We start from the raw sequence: 22,211 nt of genomic DNA on the forward strand, positions 1-22,211 counted from the left end.
CAATGGTGCTAGGCATTGTTGCCACTTCCAACATACACTTGTGGTGTGTGCGGGGAACATATTTGCCATTTTGCTGGGCGATGGTCGCTAACTCCTCCGAAAAACAGGGGCGCGAACACTCACACTGTGTAGCAGTGCTTGATAAGCAAGGATAACGCAGTGCTTCGTAGAGGTAGTGTTTGCGAAATGTTTATCTCTTGCTGTCTCAACGTGTGACAACACACGCTCTGCAACTGCACAAGAGCGATTTCAACTCCGGAGAAGTTCCGGAAAACCTTTAGAGGCACGTGGTCTCTCATGTTTCGGTGACCTTTCATACAGGTCTGTAAACGAACAACTTCTTGTTTTTCGTTTTCGTAACGCTTCAGCGCTCCAGTGACAGTGAACACATTTAAAAAAAAATATCGCGCACCTGCCTGGACCAGGGTGTCCGACTGACCTGTATTAACCAATGAAACATTCAGCTGGGCGTCACCGCGCGCTAACTCCGGTTGCAGCAATGTGAAACCCGGCTTAAAGGCATAGAGATTAATGCCCCCCCCCCCCCCCCCCCGCCTTCCCAACAGTGACAAGGGCAAAGAGCTGACTTCAATAGCTTCCCTTGTAGCGCAAAATAAAAAATACACACAGTAACACAGGGCGCACACGTACATGTGCCTACATAGAGGATGTGTCAAAAAGTTATGTCAGTCAGTTCATTAACATTATGGTTTGATTAGAACAAAACAAAACATTAAGTGTTTCACAATATATCGTGCACCGTTTTCAGATAGATCTACAGGCATCGAAGGTGTCGTGGTAGGTCTCCTCCGCGCCCCGCCGCGGTGGTCTAGTGGCTAAGGTACTCGGCTGCTGACCCGCAGGGCGCGGGTTCGAATCCCGGCTGCGGCGGCTGCATTTCCGATGGAGGCGGAAATGTTGTAGGCCCGTGTGCTCAGATTTGGGTGCACGTTAAAGAACCCCAGGTGGTCTAAATTTCCGGAGCCCTCCACTACGGCGTCTCTCATAATCATATAGTGGTTTTGGGACGTTAAACCCCACATATCAATCAATCAATAGGTCTCCTCCGCAATGTTCTGCAGAGCCATGATACAAGACTCTGACTTTGTCAATTGTCCCAGAACTACGTGCTTTCGTAGGAGTTTTCAGATGCGGGAACAAAAAAGCCACAGCTTTGCCGCAAAGGTAAAGCGATGAACGCGATAACAACAAATTGGAAAGTCACGCGCAGAATGGCAAGCAGATCAAAACGTGCCCCACGTTTCTCACGCACAAAAGACGCACGAAACGTACGCACAGGTACAGATTAACGCGAATGAGTGTCTAAGTTGTTACTTTGCTGTGTCTGAAAAGCGCGTCCTTTTCGCAAACGGAGGCTGTGCAACGGTTGCAGTGACCTTTGTGCGGACGGTAACTACAACAAAATTGTTCCGACGAAACTCGAATGATAGCCAAGACGTACGATTCTCCCCACTGCAATTAAAGGGTACGTGATCGAGTGCACACCCCCTTATTCTCTACGCGCGCCAAACTACGCGTGAGAGATGAGAGCCACCGGGCGCTCACTGCGCCATCTTGCTGATAAGGCTGAAAACACGATAGTACCACCCCCCCCCCCCGAGAAGCCCGCGAACAGTGGTAAGTGGTAGACATGAATAGCTTGCCGTTTGAATGTTGAAGGAGGTACCTCTCGGTGTTTCAGTGGTTAACATCTCGTATTCATGACACGGAGGTCCCACATTCGACTGCGCGTGCAAGAGCCTTTTTTCTGAATTTTTCTTTTTTGCGTTTTTATATTGTTACGGAAAAGAAGAGACGCCGTATCGACGAGGCAGTGGATTAGATGTACTTGAAACCAGCGGTAATGGCGGGACCAGTTCACCAGTGATCGAGCGGAAACCATCCTTCGTCTTCCTCGTCAGGCACACACGCGCTTCGCCCCCTGGAATCGCAGTATGCTTGCATGTAGTATAATCACCGGCGGCAAAAGCGCTGTCTCGGCGCATCTAAATGTCAATGTCACCAGGAGAGCGGTAGGGCTTCAAGCGCGCAACATGTACAATATCGGTAGCCTGTTGGGCACATAAAGGCGACGGGGCGACAGGACCTATTTCATACGTCACAGGAGTAACCATACGAAGGACTCGGTATAGGCCTGTGTAGCGATTCGGCAGTTTTCCTGACAAGCCAACTTGACGGGTCGGAGACCCCAGCAGGACCGAAGTACCGGGTGGAAAGTGTACGTCGCGGTGTCGTTGGTCATACAAACGCCGTTGCTTCTTTTGAGAGGTCGGAATGCGAGTACGAGTGATTTCGCGTGCGTGAGCGGCGTGAGTGATAGCGTCCATAGCATATTCACTGGTCGGTACTGCAGGGGACGGTATGACGGTGTCTAGAGGCAATGTTGGTTGTCGGCCAAACAGCAGAAAAAATTGAGAGGGACTGGCAGTGTCAAGGTGCGAAGAATTATTGGCAAATGTGACGTACGGCCACGCAAGATCTTAGTCGGTGTGGTTGGTAGAAACATGCTGAGCGAGCATGTCTGTAAGAGTTAGACTTAGACGCTCTGTGAGTCCGTTGGTTTGCGGATTGTATGACGTGGTCAGCTTGTGTCTCGTTTGACAGGACTGCAAGATGTCGGCTATGACCTTCGACAAAAAGGTGCGGCCACGGTCTGTAAGCAGCTGCCGTGGGGCTCCGTGTTGCAAAATCACGTCGTTGAGGAGGAAGTCGGTTACGTCTGTGGCACAGCTTGTTGGAAGAGCTCGTGTGATGGCATAACGCGTGGCGTAGTCGGTGGCCACGGCTATCCACTTGTTACCCGAGGAAGACAAGGGGAAAGGGCCAAGTAGGTCCAAGCCAACGCGGAAGAATGAATGACGGAACGTCAAGTGGTTGAAGGCGTCCGGCGGGAAGTGTCGATGGCGTTTTGCGGTGCTGACATTTCTCACAAGCCGCAACGTATCTTCTGACTGAGCGTGCAAGCCCTGGCCAGAAGAAGCGTCGGCGTATTCGGTCGTAAGTGCGTAACACACCAAGGTGACCGGCCGTCGGAAGGTCATGAAGTTCATTTAGAACTTCCGAGTGAAGGTGTTTCGGAATGACAAGTAGCAGCACTGGTCCATCCGGCTGAAAACTTTGGCGGTATAATACACCATCGTAAAGCACGAATGAGCGATGGGACTGATTGGAAGATGGTGATTTGAGGCGCTCAATGATAGCACACAAGGACGCATCATGGCGCTGCTCGTTACCGATGGATGTCATTTGCGAAAGAGAAAAGACGCAAGGCTTGGTGTCGGTGTCAGGCATAGTGCTCGACTCAGCAACCGGGTAGCGGGACAGGCAGTCTGCGTCCTGATGTAGGCATCCGGACTTGTACGTCACCGTGTAGGTATACTCTTGCAGTCGCAGAGCCTAGCGCCCGAGCCGGCCAGTAGGATCCTTCAGTGACGTAAGCCAACATAGCGCATGATAGGCAGTTACTACAGAGAAATTTGTGCCATATAAATATGGGCGGAACTTTGAGACTGCCCAAACAAGAGCAAGACACTCACGCTCTGTAATGGAATAGTTGCGCTCAGCAGCTGTGAGGACGCGGCTAGCGTAGGCGACAAGTTGTCAGAAGCGTGATTAGATGAGAAAAAGCAGCAGCTTGGTCGGTACCCCATGTAAACGTGACGCCTTTCTTCAGAAGCTCAGTGAGGGATCGAGCAATGGTTACGAAACCTTTCACAAACCTTCTAAAGTAGGAACAAAGTCCTACAAAACTCTGGACGTCTTTGACTGACCGGGGTACAGAAAAACTGGTGACTGCACGAATTTTCTCCTGGTCCGGCTGCCCACCAGATGCGTCGACAAGGTGAGCCAACACCTTAATTTTCCGGCGTCCGAAGTGGCACTTCGACGAGTTTAATTGAAGTCCTGCAGTGCGGAATATGTCGAGAAACGTGTGACAAACGTCGTGTGACAGACGTCGTGTGAATATGTCAAGAATATGTGACAAACGCATAAGGTGGGTCTCAAATGTTGGGGAATATACAACGACATCGTCAAGATAACAAAGACATGTTGATAATTTGAACCCTTGTAGCAGAGAGTCCATCATGCGCTCGAACGTGGCTGGGGCATTGCATAGCCCAAACGGCATAACCTTGAACTGATATAGGCCGTCTGGAGTTACAAACGCAGTTTTCTCTTGGTCTTTTTCGTCGACAGTAATCTGCCAGTAGCCGGAACGTAGGCCTATTGAAAAAAAGTATTGGGTGCCGTGGAGAAAATCGAGAGCGTCATCGATGCGGGTGGAGGTGGAACGTTCCCCGTCCTGACCACGAAGCTTCACAGTGGCTGCACCGTTCAGTCTCCGGCCATGGCTACTAATAAGAACAACCCATCAGCGTCTTCATGTGTAGCTCCAGCCACCACATACCTGACGATGCCCCACCACCGTGATCCCGGTACATTCTCCGCACAACCTGGACTCGACGTTGACTACTGGCTCCGTATGTACGAGCGTGTTAGCCAGACACACCGATGGGACCCTACAGTGATGCTCGCCAACGTAATATTTTAATTGGACGGAACCCCACGTGTTTGGTTCGACGCTCATGAGACCGAGCTCACCAGCTGGGATATCTACAAAGAGCAACTACGCGACCTCTTTGGGGACCCGTCTGGTCGCCTAATGGAAGCGCGAAAAGTACTTGCCACTCGTGCGCAGTCCTCAACTGAGTCGTATGTCTCGTACATACAGGATGTGCTCGCGTTGTGCCGAAAAGTCGACGAGCAAATGACAGAGAGTGACAAGGTGGGCCACATACTTAAGGGCACCGCGGACGACGCCTTCAATTTGCTCGTCTACACTAACGTCACGACTGTAGATATGACTATCAAGGAATGCCGCCGCTTTGAAATGGCCAAAAGCCGCCGTGTTCTGCCTCAATTTACGCGGCTACCAAACACGGCTGTTACATCCACTTGCACCGATCTCGGTGACGCACCACTCATGCAGGACAGCGTGACACGAATAGTTCGACGGGAGCTTGAGGCGTCAAGTCTGGCACCATTTCCTCCACATCCGTTCAACCACGGCGCCACACAAACGCCTCCACCGGTCTCCATTATTCAAGCCGTCGTGAGACAGGAAATTGCAAAGCTTGGGTTTCCCGTGGCCTGCTCTGTCTCCCGACGCGTCTCCAGACCAATGACAACAAATGCACCATGCCATGACTTACATTTTATTCCGCGATCCCGCAATCCGACGGAATGGAGAACTGCAGACGACAGACCGATCTGCTTCCACTGCCACCGAGTTGGCCATATCTCCCGCTACTGCCGCAGCACTTGGACGCCCTCAAACTGGAGCCAATTTTCCTCTAATCGACCATACGAGGATTCCCTTCGGTATTCGCCCAGTCGTGTGTACCTTTCTTCCGACGTCCCTGACAGCCGCTCCACCGCTCGTTCGCCGTCACCTCAACGCCACCGTTCCCCATCGCCCCAACCACGCCGCTATCCATCGCCGGTCAACTGTGGATTCTCTCGGACGGAAAACTAGGTCATGCAGCTCCGGGAGGTAGTGCTGACTCGCTTGCGAATGATCCAAATCCTCCATTGACGCTCCCCACTGATACGAGCTTGATTGATGTGTATGTGGACGGTATTTCTTTGACGGCGTTAGTCGATACCAGAGCTCAAGTGTCCATAATGAGTGCTCATCTGTGTCGCCTGCTCAAAAACGTCCTCACGCCTGCAGCAACTAAAGCCCTCCGTGTCGCTGATGGTGGAACTCTGGCTATCTCTGGAATGTGTACCGCTCGCGTTAGTATTGCCGGCCGCCATGTGTCCGTTTTATTTACTGTGCTTGAAAATTGCCCTCACGACGTAATCTTCGGCATGGACTTCCTATCGACGCATTATGCCCTGATAAATTGTGCCGCCGGTACTCTCTGCCTAGAACTTCCTCTTCTCCCGGATTCTCACCCTGAACTCCCGAACAGCTTGTGAACCACTGACTTATTCCGGATACTACCTAAAGCTCTCACATTAGTTGAATTGGCAACACCCTTTCCCGTGCTTGACGGTGATTATGTCGTGACGCCGATTCCTGATGTTCTCATGGCGCGCGACATTACTGTCCCACACTCCGTCGTAACCATGGCCCCTAACCGAACATATTTACCTGTTATCAATTTCGGTTTCATAAAACAAGTGCTACCTCAAGGAATATCGGTCGCCACGCTAAGACCCTTAATTGACGACCACGTCACCTGTTTTGCGGCAGACGTATGTCCCGATCATCCACATCACTCGCAGGATGCCACGTGCCTCGATGCAACCTTACGCTCCATAATCGCCCCAGACCTGGAACCTGAGAAGTCAGCCGCATTCGGCTGCCTTCTGGCTTCATACCGCGACATATTCGACATAGACAGTCGTCCACTCGGCCAGATTTCACTTGTCAAGCACCGCATTAACACAGGTGATTCTCATCCCATTCATCGGCGACCATACCGGGTGTATGCCACCGAGCGTAATGTAATTCAACAAGAAGTCAGCAAGGTGCTAGCCAGAGGAATTGTTGAGCCCTCTTTTAGCCCGTGGGCGTCCCCCGTTGTGCTCGTTAAAATTAAAGATGGAACGTGGCACTTCTGCGTGGATTACCGCCATCTGAATGGAATCATGAAAAAGGACGTTTACCTTTTACCCCGCACCTCCACCAAATATGTTATGGCAAAGAAGAGACGCCGTATTGATGAGGCTGTGGATTAGGTGTATTTGAAACCAGCGGTAATGACGTGACCAGTTCACCAGCGATCGAGCGGATTCCACCCTTCATCTTCCTCGTCAGGCACACACGCGCGTCGCCCACTAGAATCTCAGTATGCATGCATGTAGCAATATATATATAGATACGTATACATATATGGTGCATGACATCGACGCCGACGTCAACGCCGACGCCGACGCCGGCGGTGAAATCCAGCTGAGAGTGTCCATATAATTGCTATTGCAATAAAAGAAGTTTTCGGGAGCCAGGTCAGGACTGTAGGGTGGCTAGAGAAACCTTGGCGGCTTAGCATCAGCAACGAAGCGGGTCTCGAGAAAGGCGGATACGGGCTCGCGCATGGTCATCGGTGACGGACGTTGATGGCCGTCCAGTGTGGGCTTCATCCCTGACTTCTCAATTTTCTAGAAAGACATTGTGCCCTAGCTACACCTGACCTTCGGACAAACAGCTATCACGAGAGCCAATGTTCCCCATACGAGATGTTCCCACTGTGGACTTCCAGAGATTCACACGCAGCGTAAGGCCAATACTTCGTTCCAAGGAACGCTTGATGGTTGTTTGCATAGGAAATGGAAATGAGTTTCGCGGAAACGTGTGTCTTCCTCTCCTAAAGGTAGCACGTGACAGTGCGACCGCATGTACATAAGCTAACTCGTATTTTCACCAATATCAACTGGAATAATGAGGGAAACTTTTAGACACCTAAAACACCCCAAGAGGAACGAAGAAGCAATGAGAAATAATGGAAGTCTTTTGGATAAAGAAGGTGAACAAGAACAACGATAAAGGAGAAAAGCGACTTGTGCACAAGTGACACATCAGTGATTTTGCACATGTCTGAGTTCCAATTTTACTCTTCGTTGCTTGAGTAGATGTGCTTTTCCTATTACCTCGTGTTTTGATGCTGTTTGCGCATGTGTTTTGCGGCATATATATTTCCTGAGTTTCTTTCCTCTGCGAATGAACGCAGTTTCGGATGACGCTTTTTCTTTCTGCTTCTTCGTTATTCCTGTGGTGTTTTAGGCGTCTAGAATTTCCCCTCATTATGATGTACCAACTACCCCAGCAAAAAGCACTTCTAAATCAATATAAAGTGGGCCTATAGCGTGTTGTGCGGTGTAGACGCTTTAAAACACAATCACTGACATTACAGTTTGGACAAACCGTGTTTGTTCTTTCCTCTTCAAAACTGCAACTGCTTGCGTTTTAGTATTTATAACACACATGAACGATACACCGAGTTTTCAGCAGTGATTTTAAACAGACGAAACTCTCTATGGCGGCTGACGTCCAAGCAGATGGTTCGTTGCCTCGAAGCGATGCTTTTAGAGGTTCCACAACATCCTAACAATGGGAGACGAACTTGGGTAAAACCTCGCTAGGCCGAGCAGGAAATGAAGTTCATTCATGTTTGAAAGCGTCGGAATTTTTCGTTGTCTGGATAGATGACGCTAGTGCAAAAAGTTCTTAGTCGTTCGAAACATGACGTAAGTTCCGTGACGTCAAAAACTCACTTCTAGTTATGCTTCAGACCCGCTTTAGATAGTTGTCAGAAAAGGGCACGAAGATTCGCGAGACAGCCTTCTCAAGAGCGACCATAGACAATAATGTCGTCTACGTGTCGACGCGCTCATCCTCATTTTGTTTTATACACCAACCTACAGTAGTGCGTGCATCTATATAAGCTTCGTATTGTGTATGTATATACAAGTCTGTACGGTGACATCGGCCCACCGCCGCTGACGTGTTCTCTCACCGGGATTCGTGCGCCGTTGAAGCACACCTGATTTTTTCCCACTAAACCTATCTTTATTCGGCACCTTATGTCAACGGTAAATGCTTGACCCTTCTATACGGCCCACTTCAAAAACGCATCGCAATTGATTCACCGGCCACTTCAAAAAAAGTAACTGATGCAGACAACCTTTAGTGCTCCCAATAATGTGGAAACGAAGTGTTGAATGCAAAACAAACGTGTATTTTAACCTGCTTTCTAGCTCACTGTAGTTAAACAAATTCTGATCAGTGACGAAGCCAACGGTGGTGCTTGACGAGGACTGTCGATACCCTGGCTGACGAGTCTATTCCCTCCCACACATATGCATTATACGAGGCGGGCTTTGAAGAGTAGGTAATAAAATGCGTCGGGCAACAACAATAAGTACCCCTGTAAAAGTGAGTCGAGGAACAGCGGCAGTTCAAAGGGAAGGGTGGGGGCTAGGAATGGAGACGGGCCGGGTTAATGCATGACTCTGGGTTAATGTACACAGAATCAAGTGCTTCTAATGATAATAATATTGGGAGTTTTACGTCGCAAAAGCCCGATATGATCATGAGACACTCCGTAGTGGAGGGGTACGAAAATCTCGACCATTTATTTCACCTCTATCGAAATGCGACCGCAGAGGCCGGCATCGAACCCGTGACCTTCGGCTTAGCATTCGAGCACCCTATCCACTGTTCCACCAAGGCGGACTCAGACGCGCTCCTATTCGATGCATATGGAAGCAATTGTTGATATTGCCCAGCGATATAAATGATGCAATCAAGCTGTTTATGGCGCATATATATATATATATATATATATATATATATATATATATATATATATATATATATATATATATATATATATATATATATATATATATATATATATATATATATATATATATATATATATATATATATTATTGTTGAGACGTTTATTGGCGGACACTTGTCGATGATGCTTGACAGCGACAGTCAATCAGTCAATGCGGGTACCGACTCTCTGCACGAGCTGGTCTTCGTTTTGCTAAAGGGGCGACCCACTAGAAGGCGCTGGAGAGGACGACCCACTGTTCGAAGGCTTCGCCACAACTACCCCAGGTACGAAGAGGGAGCCGCCTGGCGACCTAACAGCTGGTTACTATGAGCGGGTCGTGGTAGGCTTTGAGGCGCTCCACGTTGACAATGTCGCGCCCTCGACGGCGCATGTCCGAAGATGGTTCGATGGGTTCGATCAAGTAATTTACAGGGGAAGTGCGTTCGACGACACGGTAGGGGCCTTCGTATTTGGGCAATAGTTTTGAAGATAGGCCAGGTGAACAACGTTGCACTCTTTGAGAATGGCTTCGACGACTTCAGACAGGAAGACGCGGCCTCGATCACTGAGCAGTTCCTGAGGTGGGCCGTGTGGCAGCATGAATTGTTGGAGCAGGAAGGTGGTCACATCGATCGCTGTAGCCGCGGGGAGAGCGGCAGTTTCGGCGTATCGCGTGAGGTGGCCCACAGCAACAATGGCCCAGCGGTTACCAGCCGACGTTAGTGGAAGTGGCCCAGACAAGTCGATGCCAACGCGCCCAAACGGCTTGCCAGGGCAAGGTAGAGGTTGCAGACCTACCGGTGACAGGTGCGTTGAAATTTTGCGGCGCTGACATTCTATGCAGGAGCGAACGAATTTCTGCACGTAGCGGTACATGCCGCGCCAAAGGTACCGTTGGCGAATGCGGTGGTAAGTCTTCGATACCCCGGAGTGCGCACATTGCGGATCAGAATGAAATAATTCGCATATGTCAGAGCGCAGACTGCGGGGTATGACTAGTAGCCACTGGCGGCCGTCACCGTTGTAATTGCGTCGGTGGAGGAGGTCTTCGCGAACGGCGAAATGGTGGGCTTGACGACGCAACGCGCGAGTGGATGGAGTAGATGGATCAGTCAGCAAGTCTATCGGTGAGGCAATCCATTGATCCTTGCGCTGTTCAGTAGCAATGGCATGAATGCTAATAGAAGAAACGGCAAGGAGAGACGCTGAGTCGTGGGCATTGTCGTCAGGCAAGGGAGAGTGCGACAGGGCGTCGGCGTCAGCATGTTGCCTTCCGTTGCGGTACAGCACGCGGATGTCTTAGTCTTGCAGGCGAAGTGCCCACCGGGCGAGACGGCCTGAGGGATCTTTCAATGACGACAACCAGCATAGTGCGTGATGGTCGGTGACTACATCAAATGGGCGACCATACAAATAAGGTCGGAACTTGGTAAGGGCCCAGACGATTGCGAGACATTCTTTCTCAGTGACGGTGTAATTAGTCTCGGCTTTTGTTAGCGTACGGCTTGCATACGCCACGACATATTCCGGGAACCCTGGTTTGCGCTGCGCAAGGACAGCGCCGAGACCGACACCACTGGCGTCCGTGTGTACCTCTGTAGGGGCCGTAGGTCGTAGTGGCGGAGTATGGGAGGCGACGTCAACAAACGACGGAGCGTTGTGAATGTGTCGTCACACTTTGATGACCACGAATGGAGAGGCCCATTACTTCCGAGGAGCTTCGTCAGCGGCGATGCGATAGACGCGAAGTTTCGGATGAAGCGCCGAAAGTAGGAACACAGTCCTAAGAAACTGCGCAGTTCCTTGATGGATGTCGGCTTGGGGAACTCGGTCACGGCCCGAAGCTTGGCTGGATCGGGGAGAATCCCGTCCTTGGACACGACGTAGCCGAGTATTGTCAACTGCCGAGCTGCAAATCGGCACTTCTTTAGGTTCAGTTGCAGATTGGCGTCACTCAGACGCGTTAAAACATGCCGCAGGCGTTGAAGATGCGTGGAGAAGTCCGGAGCGAAAACGACGACGTCATCGAGGTAGCACAGGCACGTGTGCCATTTCAGGTCACGCAGAACGGTATCCATCATGCGCTCAAAGGTGGCGGGCGCATTGCACAGCCCAAACGGCATGACGTTGAATTCGTACAAGCTGTCGGGAGTGACAAAAGCGGTCTTCGGTCGAGCGTCCTCAGCCATAGGTACTTGCCAGTACCCTGAGCGCAAATCGAGAGATGAAAAGAATTCGGCTCCTTGCAGGCTGTCAATCGCGTCATCTACACGCGGCAGTGGGTATACGTCCTTACGAGTGATCTTGTTGAGGCGTCGGTAGTCCACACAGAACCGCAAAGAACCGTCCTTTTTCGCGACGAGAACGACAGGAAACGCCCAGGGGCTGTTAGAGGGTCGAATAATATCGCGGCGAAGCATGTCGTTCACTTGCTCGTTGATTACACGGCATTCTGTGGGAGATACACGGTATGGACGTTGCCGTGAGATCTAACAGACAGTAATGCCAAGGAATGTACAGAGAAAGCTATTAGAACCAATGGAATGTAAATAAGAAGAAAGAAAAGGGGGTGAAAAAATAACCAGCTGTGAGCAGGAATCGAACCTACGACCTTAGAATAACGCGTTCGATGCTCTTCGATGCTCTACGACCTTCGAATAACGCGTTATTCGAAGGTCGTAGGTTCGATTCCTGCTCACGGCTGGTTAATTTTTCACCCACTTTTCTTTCTTCTTATTTACATTCCATTAGTTCTATTAACTTCCCCTGTACATTCCTTGGCATTACTGTTTGTTAGATCTCATTAATATTGTGTCAAAACACGGAAAAACGAGCCCCGTATACACTTCTTTCCCTTATATATATATATATATATATATATATATATATATATATATATATATATATATATATATATATATATATATATATATATATATATATATATATATATATATATATATATATGAGATATGGCACAACGGGAGCGTTGTCAACAAGGATAAATATATTTATTTCCCAACAGTTTCGGGAGGGGTCCTCCCTTCATCAGGGGATGAGTTATACTGACATGAGCTTCCAAACTTCGTTGCTGCCGCGTCCCTCTCGCCTTGAAAAATGTTTGCGAGAGTGAGAGGGAACTAGAAAAAGGAAAAAAAAGGGGGAGAAAAAAGACGAAAAAGAAAAAGAAAGAAAAGAAAGAAAGTAAAAAAAAGGAAGAACCACTGTCAACACTGAGAACGAAGCCAACTGTCCGTCTACATCCACATACGGTTCATATCACGTGCTGTTCAGTTCTTGACGTGTGTCGGGCCACCCAAGATTGTCGCCGCGGTGCCGGGAGGGTCCGTGACGGCGTGCATAAAGAAAGGGGTTTCCCCGTAATGTGTCGGTCGGCGGGCGGCGTGCGTAAAGGAAGAAATTCCCGTTAATGGTTCGGTCGGCTATTTACCTTTAATCTTCGCTCGTTTCCCTTCAATGGTCATCAAGTGGTAGGCGAACGTAAACACTTTGTATGTGCATGTGAAAAAAAACAAACAAGAAAGGGCATTGTACACGTACGAGTCAGTCAGAAAAAAGCATGGTCTCCAGCTATCAATCTTTGTCACCAATTTTCTCCTGGCTTACTTCTCGGAGGCAGTTGAGTTTTCCGGGGTCCTCGTTGATGCCGGCTACTACTGTACGAAATTTGAAAATAAAATATGCCTGACGCGGTTCGCGCTCGCGTCTGTTTGAGAAACCGGACTGCAAAAGAGTTACGCTGATATTTTCAAAACTGTGGTTTGGCAGGCGCAGATGTCTAGGTAGCTTCGGCAGTGAAGTGGCGTGGTACCGGTGATTATTGAACCGCAGCCGAAATGGCGTGTCTGTTTGGCCGATATATTCTTGTCCACAGATGTTGCAATGTAGCATGTATATTACGTTACTGGAGTCACAATTAAGGCTTTCAGTTATGCAGAATTTGAAATCCGAGAAGCTCGCTTTGGATTCACGTGTTGTGACCATCTTTGGGCATACCTTGCATCGAGCTTTCCCGCAGGGATGGCACCCTGATTAAAATTTGGGGGTGTTCGTTTTTGCTCTGACAAGAATGTCCCTCAGATTTTTATCCCGGCGGTACACCACGTGAGGTGGCTTCACGAAAATAGAAGTTAGTCGTTTGCTTTGCCTGATTATGTTGAAATGGCGGGAAAGTATGTTGTTGATTCGGGGCGCTGATGAGGAGTAAGTCAGTACAAGGTTCGTTTGGGAAGTCGTTTTAGATACTCTGTTTGGTCCCTTAATTATATCATTCCTGTTCACGTTGCGAGCACGTAGTATGGAATCATCAATAATGTCTTCCGGGTAATTTTGTTTCAATAAGGAATGCTTTAGGTGTTCCGCGTGTCTGTCAAATTCCCGCATATCGGTGCATATTCTTCGGTACCGGTAGGCCTGAGAATATGGAATACCCGTTTTGCAATGCTTTGGGTGGCTGCTGTTGAAATGTAGGTACATTTGACGGTCTGTAGGCTTTCTGTAAAGGTTTGTTTGTAAAGGATGACCATAGAAGGGAAACGGACGAAGATTAAAGGTAAATAGCCGACCGACCAATTAACGGGAATTTCTTCATAACATATATATATATATATATATATATATATATATATATATATATATATATATATATATATATATATTGTAACGAGGAGAAATGAGACAAAGAGACAACGCCTTTGCTGCAGGCCGGCTGTTCTTTATCTGCCTCCTCTTCGTCGTCTTCCTCTCTTCTAGGTATGCGCCGAGCACGATCGCCGCTTTGTCATCATTACACTCGGCCACGCTGCAGCTGGTCTACTCCTGTAAGAAAAACACAAACCAATGTCACGTTTGCCGCCGTATGCAGTTCTTCATCCGCGACACATGCACCGCAAAGTTATTCCGTTTTCTCTTGTCTCTGCGCGTATCAGAAGCTGTGGATCGTACTCGCCAAGTGTTATCTCCCAAGCGCTCAGAAATAATGTAAGGGCCGTCGTACTTTGGGTGCAGTTTGTTTGAAGACGATGGCGCACCTCGCTGTAGCCACACCTCATCACCTACACTGTATTTCGGCGCGGGACGGTGGCGTCGGTCGTAGTATCGCTTTTGTGCCTGTTGAGCATGCACAATGGTCAGCTCCCGCAACTGAATGCTACGTTCGGTTTGAACACTCCCGTTAAAGTAGGGCGTTCCGCTGCACGCCAGACACTTTGTCGCGATATCCGTGTGGAGGCGCGTAGGAGGATTGTGCATGCTCAACAGGCACAAAAGCGATACTACGACCGACGCCACCGTCCCGCGCCGAAATACAGTGTAGGTGATGAGGTGTGGCTACAGCGAGGTGCGCCATCGTCTTCAAACAAACTGCACCCAAAGTACGACGGCCCTTACATTATTTCTGAGCGCTTGGGAGATAACACTTGGCGAGTACGATCCACAGCTTCTGATACGCGCAGAGACAAGAGAAAACGGAATAACTTTGCGGTGCATGTGTCGCGGATGAAGAACTGCATACGGCGGCAAACGTGACATTGGTTTGTGTTTTTCTTACAGGAGTAGACCAGCTGCAGCGTGGCCGAGTGTAATGATGACAAAGCGGCGATCGTGCTCGGCGCATACCTAGAAGAGAGGAAGACGACGAAGAGGAGGCAGATAAAGAACAGCCGGCCTGCAGCAAAGGCGTTGTCTCTTTGTCTCATTTCTCCTCGTTACAATATATATATATATAGAAAAAACAGTTAGGAAACTGGAGCACACGGCCTTTATTGAAGAAAGTAAAAGAAAAGCTACAACAAAAGACGAAATACTCGATCAAACAAATGATCGCCACTCTGTAGGGTGGTACGTTCAGCGAGGTCAACAATAGGACCACGATAAAAATATACAACCTGCAGCGCTTCAACACGGGACACGGGAAAGAAGATTCACACACGGCGCTGAACATGGCGGCAGTTGCAACTTTCCCGTGTCCTGTGTTGAAGAGTTGTTTTATATTTTTATCTTAAAACCTCGCCAAATCAACCAGTCTGCTTGTATTCTTCAGACAGTATAGGACGAGACGGTGATCACCGTAGGATGGCTGACTCAATCACGAGTCAACTCACCCAGACGCGCGCCGAGGGTGTGAGCGATTCTAGGTGACTGATTCTGGGCAAGTTTGAGTGCGAGTGAGCACGAATGAGAAAAAAAAGTTGCGAGTCCGAGTGAGTGAGGCTGAGAAAAACATTAGAGTGAGTACGAGTGAGTCCTAAATTGTTTACCGACTTCAATGGTGATCCCCATAAAGTTCCCGGGAAGTAACACGCAGAATACGAACTCGGACAATACACCTGTGGTGAAATGGGTCGGCGCCGTTTCTGCGTCTGCGCGTCGCGGCAATGCCTCCAAACACGGGCGCCAGCGATAAGAACACTCTCGCCCGAAATAAGCAAGAAAACTGTGTGTGTGCCCCTATTCAGAGGCAGTCGTTGTAGAACCTTCAGTGCGGAAACATTAAAGTTATGTTATTCCACATCTGGTGACCCGGAAAATGAACGTACCGCACCGCCATGGCCGACGAGGAAACCCTTGCTGCCCTTCAACAAAGAGTACAACAACTGCAACAACTGCAGGCCCAGCAGCAAGTGATCCAGAAAAAGATCTAGATCAGAAGAGCAGCAGCTCCGGGAACAGCAGCAGCGCAATGAAAATGAAGCACTCTCGTCCGACGACCGTGCACCACCCCACTTGGGTTACGCCCCCCAAAACTTCGCTCCAGCGGTCCCTGCCACCTCGGGCACCTCCATTGCTGCGACCGCCACCAACACGAACGTTTGTCGCGTCGCCGTCAAACTCTTTCCGTTTTGGGCAGAGGTGCCTTACGTGTGGTTCGCTCAAGTCGAGGCGCAGTTTTTCACGGCATGCATCGCCCAGGACAGGACGCACTATGACTACGTCGTCGCCCATCTAGACTCTCGCTATGCGGCTGAGGTTCGCGATATACTTGCGAATCCCCCGGCTGATGACCATTACCTACACCTGAAGAGGGAACTGATCCACCGGCTTTCACCTTCACAAGACGAGAAGGTGCATCACCTACTCCAGCACGAAGAACTCGGTGACCGCAAGCCATCGCAGCTCCTGCGTTACATGTGTGACCTCTTGGGCAGCACCCCGGTCGACGACTCCCTCCTCCGTATCATCTGGCTTCAGCGTCTATCCTCACATCCGCAGACCATCCTCCAGCTGCAGCCGAATCTGCCGCTGGACCAGCTCTCTCACATCGCTGATCAAGTCGTCGAGATTTCGTTGCCAGCATCACCTCTCACCGTCAACGCCGTTGACACCTGACAGTGCAGCAGCGAGCTCATGCACCGTGTCGACGAAATCACCCGCCAGCTGGACTCAATTCGAAGGCGCCTTGATCAGAGCCCGAAGCTGCGTCCACAAAAACTCTCTCAAAGCCAAGACAACAACGCCGCTTCATCGCACGGAAATGATAACGGCCCCTGCTACTACCATCGCCGCTTCGGGGACAAAGCCCGGAAATGTCAACCGCCTTGCTCAGCTAGACGTCAAGGAAACTTCAACGGCAGCCCGTAGAGACGGCCACGAGCTGCCAACTTAGAGGTTGTCGCATATTCGTCACCGACCAAGTCACAAAGCAGCGGTTCCTCGTCGACTGTGGCTCCGACATCTGTTGCTTTCCCCGAACCTTCCTGCGTGACAAGCGTCCTTGCACGTCCTTTGAGCTCAGCATGGCGAACCATTCGACCATCAAGACTGACGACTCGCTCTGCCTTAACATCAACTTCAAAAACCTGTGTCGAGATTTTCCATGAAATTTCGTCTTCGCCGACGTCGCAGAGCCGATCATCGGGTCCGACTTCTTGGCGTACTACAATCGTTTACGTGACTGCCGATATGACTGACTCATAGACGCTACAACAGGCCTCTTCACGCCAGGCCAACGTGCGACCACCCAACAGCCTAACGTCAGGGCACTCACCATTGGGAACCAGTCGCCATACCATGACATCCTCGCAGAATTTGCCAACCTCACTAGACCTAGTGGACGTCCGCGAGAGCTGCGCCACTCAACCATGCACTACATTCGTACTACTTCCGGCCCCCCGGTCCCATGCCGCGCCCATCGGCTAGCCCCAGACCGCCTACAAATCGCACAGGCCGAATTCGAAGCCATGCTCTGCGAAGGTACTCCCCGCCGCTCGGAGGGACCTTACGCCTCACCGTTTCATCTGGTACCAAAGAAGACAACGCTGGCGCCCCTGCGGAGATTATCGCGCCCTCAACGCCCGCACCGTCCCCAACAGTCATATACAGGACTTTGCACACCGCTTAGACGGCAGCACTATCTTTTTAGAGGTGGACCTCGTAAAGGCCTGCACACAAATTCCTGTAAACCGAGATGACGTCCCAAAGACCGCAATTGTCACGCCTTTCGGTCTATTCGAATTCACTTTTATGAGTTTCGGTATCCTCAACGCGGGGCAAACCTTTTAACGCTTCATCGACGACGTCGTACGCGGCCTGAACTTCTGTTTCGTCTACCTAGACGACATCTTGATCTTCTCCCGCAACGAAACGGAACATCGCCAACACCTTCGTCAACTGTTCCAGCATCTCGACGAACACAGCTTACTCATAAATGTTCAGAAGAGCTCGCTCGGCGCCCACGACGTCACGTTTTTTGGCCATGAAATCTCTTCAGAAGGAACTAGACCCTTGCCTGACCGCATCCTGGCCCTGCAAAATTACGCGCTGCCTGCCACAGCGAAGGACCTCCGCCGTTTCATGGGCATGTTCAACTTTTACAGGCGCTTCGTGCCTAAAGTGGCCACATATCAGGCCCCTCTCCATGATGCGTTGGCCGGCCAACGCGGCAACCATCCTGTCACTTGGACCCCAGCCTTAACACAAGCGTTTGAAGACTGCAAAACTGCCCTCTGCAACGCTACGCTGCTCTCCCATCCCAAGCCAGAGGCGCCCCTGGGTCTTTTCACAGACGCCTCTAGCACCGCCGTTGGAGCCTGTCTCATGCAGCGTGTGGGAAACAACTGGCGCTCCTTGGCGTTCTTCTCGAAAAAACTCTCTTCCCCGAAGCCGCCCCCGCCTTCCGGCAGCATCGGCGATGCAACCTCGCCCCCTGCGGAGACGACCTGGCCAGCCTACTACAGAGAGCTTCTTGCCATCTACGAAGCAGTCCAACACTTTCGACACATCCTCGAGGCACAGCACCGCACCATATACACCGACCATAAACCTATCACTTACGCTTTCTCCCAACGCCACGAAAAACTTCCACCGGTCCAGAAGAACCAGCTGTCCTTCATCGCTAAATTCACCAAAGATATCCGCCACATCAGCGGAAAGGAAAACATGGTCGCCGACGCACACTCTCACGTCTCGGCTGTCGAGCTACCAACCGTTACAACCGACGCCTTCGCCGAAGCTCAGAAAACGGACACTGAACTCCAGCAGCTCCTCGAGAATGGCTCTTCCCTTCAACTTCAAAAAGTTACCATCCCTGGGTCAATGGACGCTCTCTACTGTGGCATATCAACAAGACGAGTGAGACCATACGTCCCTTCTTTGCATCGCCAAAGCCTCTTCAACCAGTTACACAACCTCACTCATCCCGGCATCCGAGCTTCTACACGCCTCGTTACTGACCGGTACGCGTGGCCCTCAACGCAACGGGACTGCCGCACCTAGGCACGTATATGCATTCAATGCCAGCGCGCCAAAATCACCCGCCACGTCACGTCGCCACTCGGAGAATTCCCCCTCCCGACGGAATGGTTCCAGCACGTCTACATCGACATCATTGGCCCCCTCCCACCAGCCGGCCCATACCGCTACTGCCTCACCGCCATCGATCGTTACACTCGTTGGCCCGAGTTGTGGCCGCTCGAAAGGATCACCGCAGAAGACGTCGCATCAGCCTTCTTTTCCGGCTGGGTTGCTCGCTTCGGCACTTCTCGCCGAGTCACCACCGATCAAGGAAGACAATTCGAATCTCAACTTTCCAGGCTCCTTGGGCTCTCCACCGGGTTCGAGCGTTCACGGACAACTAGCCATTACCCTTGCGCCAACGGGATGATTGAACGGTTTCACCAGCAGTTCAAGGCAGCCATCATGTGCCACCCTCACTCAACCTGGCTCGAAGCTCTCCCCGCCATCGCTCTCGGTCTGCGCGCAACTTTCAAGCCAGACATTCAAGCCACGCCCACAGAACTCGTCTACAGGGATCCGCTGTGCCTACCTAGAGAACTCTCCGCTCCGACCTCTGATGTAACCAACTCGGACCCTGCAGACTTCGTCGCTCGACTCCGTCGCACAATGGGTGCACGGCGCCCCTCACCAGTGGCGCGCCACACCAAGCCGACCCCGCTCGTGTTTAAGGACCTGGCAATATGCTCGCACGCCTTCCTCCGCGACGACACCGTACGCGCACCTTTCCAGCCGCCTTACTCCGGACCGTACAAAGTCATCTGTCGCGACGACAAAACATTCACCCTGCAAATCAGTGGAAAGGATGTACGCGTTTCCATCGACCGCCTAAAGCCATCATACATCCTTTCCCAGGAGCCTACCAACCCCCGCACGCCTCCCGTAATTCGCCGACAACAGCCCGCAACGCCTAGGCTCGCACCCTACACCACCCGCCTTGGACGCCAGGTGCGGGTCCCCAAACCTCTTCAACCCTGACGGCTCCTATCTGCGTTGGGGGGGGGGGGGGGCGAAACAGGTCGGCGCCGTTTCTGCGCCTGCACGTCGTGGCGATGCCTCCAAACACGGGCGCCAGCGATAAGCACACTCTCGCCCGAAATAAGCAAGAAAACTGTGTGTGTGCCCTGATTCAGAGGCAGTCGTTGTAAAACCTTCAGTGGGGAAACAAAGTTATGTTATCCCACACACCTAAATGTGGGTGTATAATGTCTTGCGTTTTCTCCTCTCTGTCCTGCCTTCCGTGCGATGCTCGTCACCAGACAATCAAACTGAACGATCGGCGCCTTACCTTGACCCGTTTTTCATCTCGGACTAACAATTCGACTAACTAGATCTAGATGCCGATCTATCACAACTGATTTTCAAAAACGATTTATATGTGGGGTTTCACGTTCTAAAACAATTATATGATTATGAGAGACGCCATAGTGGAGGGCTCCGGAAATTTTGACCACGTACCTGGGGTCCTAAATTCCAAATCTGAGCACACGGACCTACAACATTTTCGCCTCCATCGAAAATGCAGAATCCGCAGCCGGGATTTCATCCCGCGACCTGTGTTTGAAAAAAGGACATCGTAGCTTGCTGGGCGAGTTGGTTCTAATATTCGGAAGAGGAAACTAGTAAAAGGCACGAATAAAACGATGGCGAACAACCAGACAGTACAAGCACTAAAGCTCGAACTAAATGTTTATAGAAGAAATCCCGCACACGATGTAGCTCAGCTTCCAGCTCGTAATAAGATCCAACAGGCAGAAAGAGAGCGTTCCACACACACTGCAACGGCCACTGGCGGCACTGACTCACACTCTCTCTTTTAAATCCATAAATATACCATATAAAGTGGACGGAACGATTACCGCCACTTTAGCTCAATCCACCTTTTGCGATAGCAATTATACTGACCCTCTCGGCTGAATTTTGCTGCCGGCGGGGACGTCAGCGTAGTTTACCTTATATGTATACGTATCTATATATATGAAAACACAAGAAATGAAAACAATGTAGAAAATGACTCCGGCCCGTGCAATCAGACGTACGAGCTCTTTCTTGCTTGTGAAAGCGAGGCATTAGCCGCCGAGCCACGAAGGAGCACCTCCTTCAGAGTTGAAATGGCAAGCTATTTATATTTACGACTTTCCGCTGGTCACGCCCATCTCAGGGGAACTATCGTGTTTTCAAAATTACCTAGGAGATGGCGCATTGAGTGCGCGTACTTTGCCCAGCGGAGAGGGGAGAAGGGTGGACGCTCATGCGCGTGTACGCTTGTGGTGGAGTATGCCTTGGGCTTTCACCGGAACAATTCTGTTGTAGCTACAAGGCGCACAAAGGTCACTGCACTCGCTGCACTGTCTTCATTTGCGAAAAGGCATCTATTAGGCTTTTCAGATAATTTCTTGATTATTAAATCTTATGCTCTCAACTCTTCCAAGAAAGATCACCTTACGTACTCAGAACTCGTTTTCGAAGATATGTCAAATGGCACCAAGAAGAGCACCGATTACTTGAGACAATGGTGTTAAAGAACATTGAGATTAAGGTCGAAGAAGCTAATTCCAGGCTGACAGACTCGTGAGTCGGCTCCCTCGGACTCGCCAAAACTAAGATCAAGCAGTAAGTCTGAGTCTGAGTGAGTTCGGGTGAGTAATGTTTCAGTGAGTCTGAGTCCGAGTGAGGCCGGCTTAGCAAGAGTATCGCGAGTGTGAGTGAGTCCAAAGCTCAAAATATATTTCATGAATGAGTCTGAGGGGGGTCCACAAGTTGTGCCGACCTATGTAGAACCGATAGTGAATTCAGATTAAGTAGGTTTGTTCGTCGGTCTTAGTTCTCTTTAGGGGTGAAGCTCCTTAAAGCGGCACCCGTTCGTCCCTCGTAGTCGTAGTTGTAGTTTGTAACAAGTGTTACATTTTGACCTGTAAGGTGGTGCCGGTGGGAGATTTCTCCTGTGCTTTGTTGAACAATAAAAAGTTCGCGGCGTGCGCGTTAACTAAAAGCCACATACTCCAGTCTCTCATTCCCCATTAGCAGCCATTGGCATGTTCCAGTAGGAAACGCTAATGGAAGTAGAAGTGTTAAAAGCCGACT

General features: G+C 50.3%; 1 protein-coding gene across 1 annotated transcript; it reads left to right on the forward strand.

Annotated features, from left to right (window-relative positions):
* The first annotated feature begins 19,493 nt into the window (after positions 1 to 19,493).
* LOC119168560 (uncharacterized) lies at positions 19,494 to 20,105 on the forward strand. Its single transcript, XM_037419956.2, has one exon. The coding sequence runs from the start codon at positions 19,494 to 19,496 to the stop codon at positions 20,103 to 20,105; it is 612 nt and encodes a 203-aa protein (XP_037275853.2).
* The last annotated feature ends 2,106 nt before the right edge of the window (positions 20,106 to 22,211 follow it).

Source organism: Rhipicephalus microplus, chromosome 6, assembly GCF_043290135.1.
Source record: "Rhipicephalus microplus isolate Deutch F79 chromosome 6, USDA_Rmic, whole genome shotgun sequence".
Classification (NCBI taxonomy): Eukaryota; Metazoa; Arthropoda; class Arachnida; order Ixodida; family Ixodidae; genus Rhipicephalus; species Rhipicephalus microplus.

Coding starts and splice junctions, on each gene's coding strand:
- LOC119168560 (XM_037419956.2), top strand. CDS start 19,494: ATGATTGAACGGTTTCACCAGCAGTTCAAGGCAGCCATCATGTGCCAC.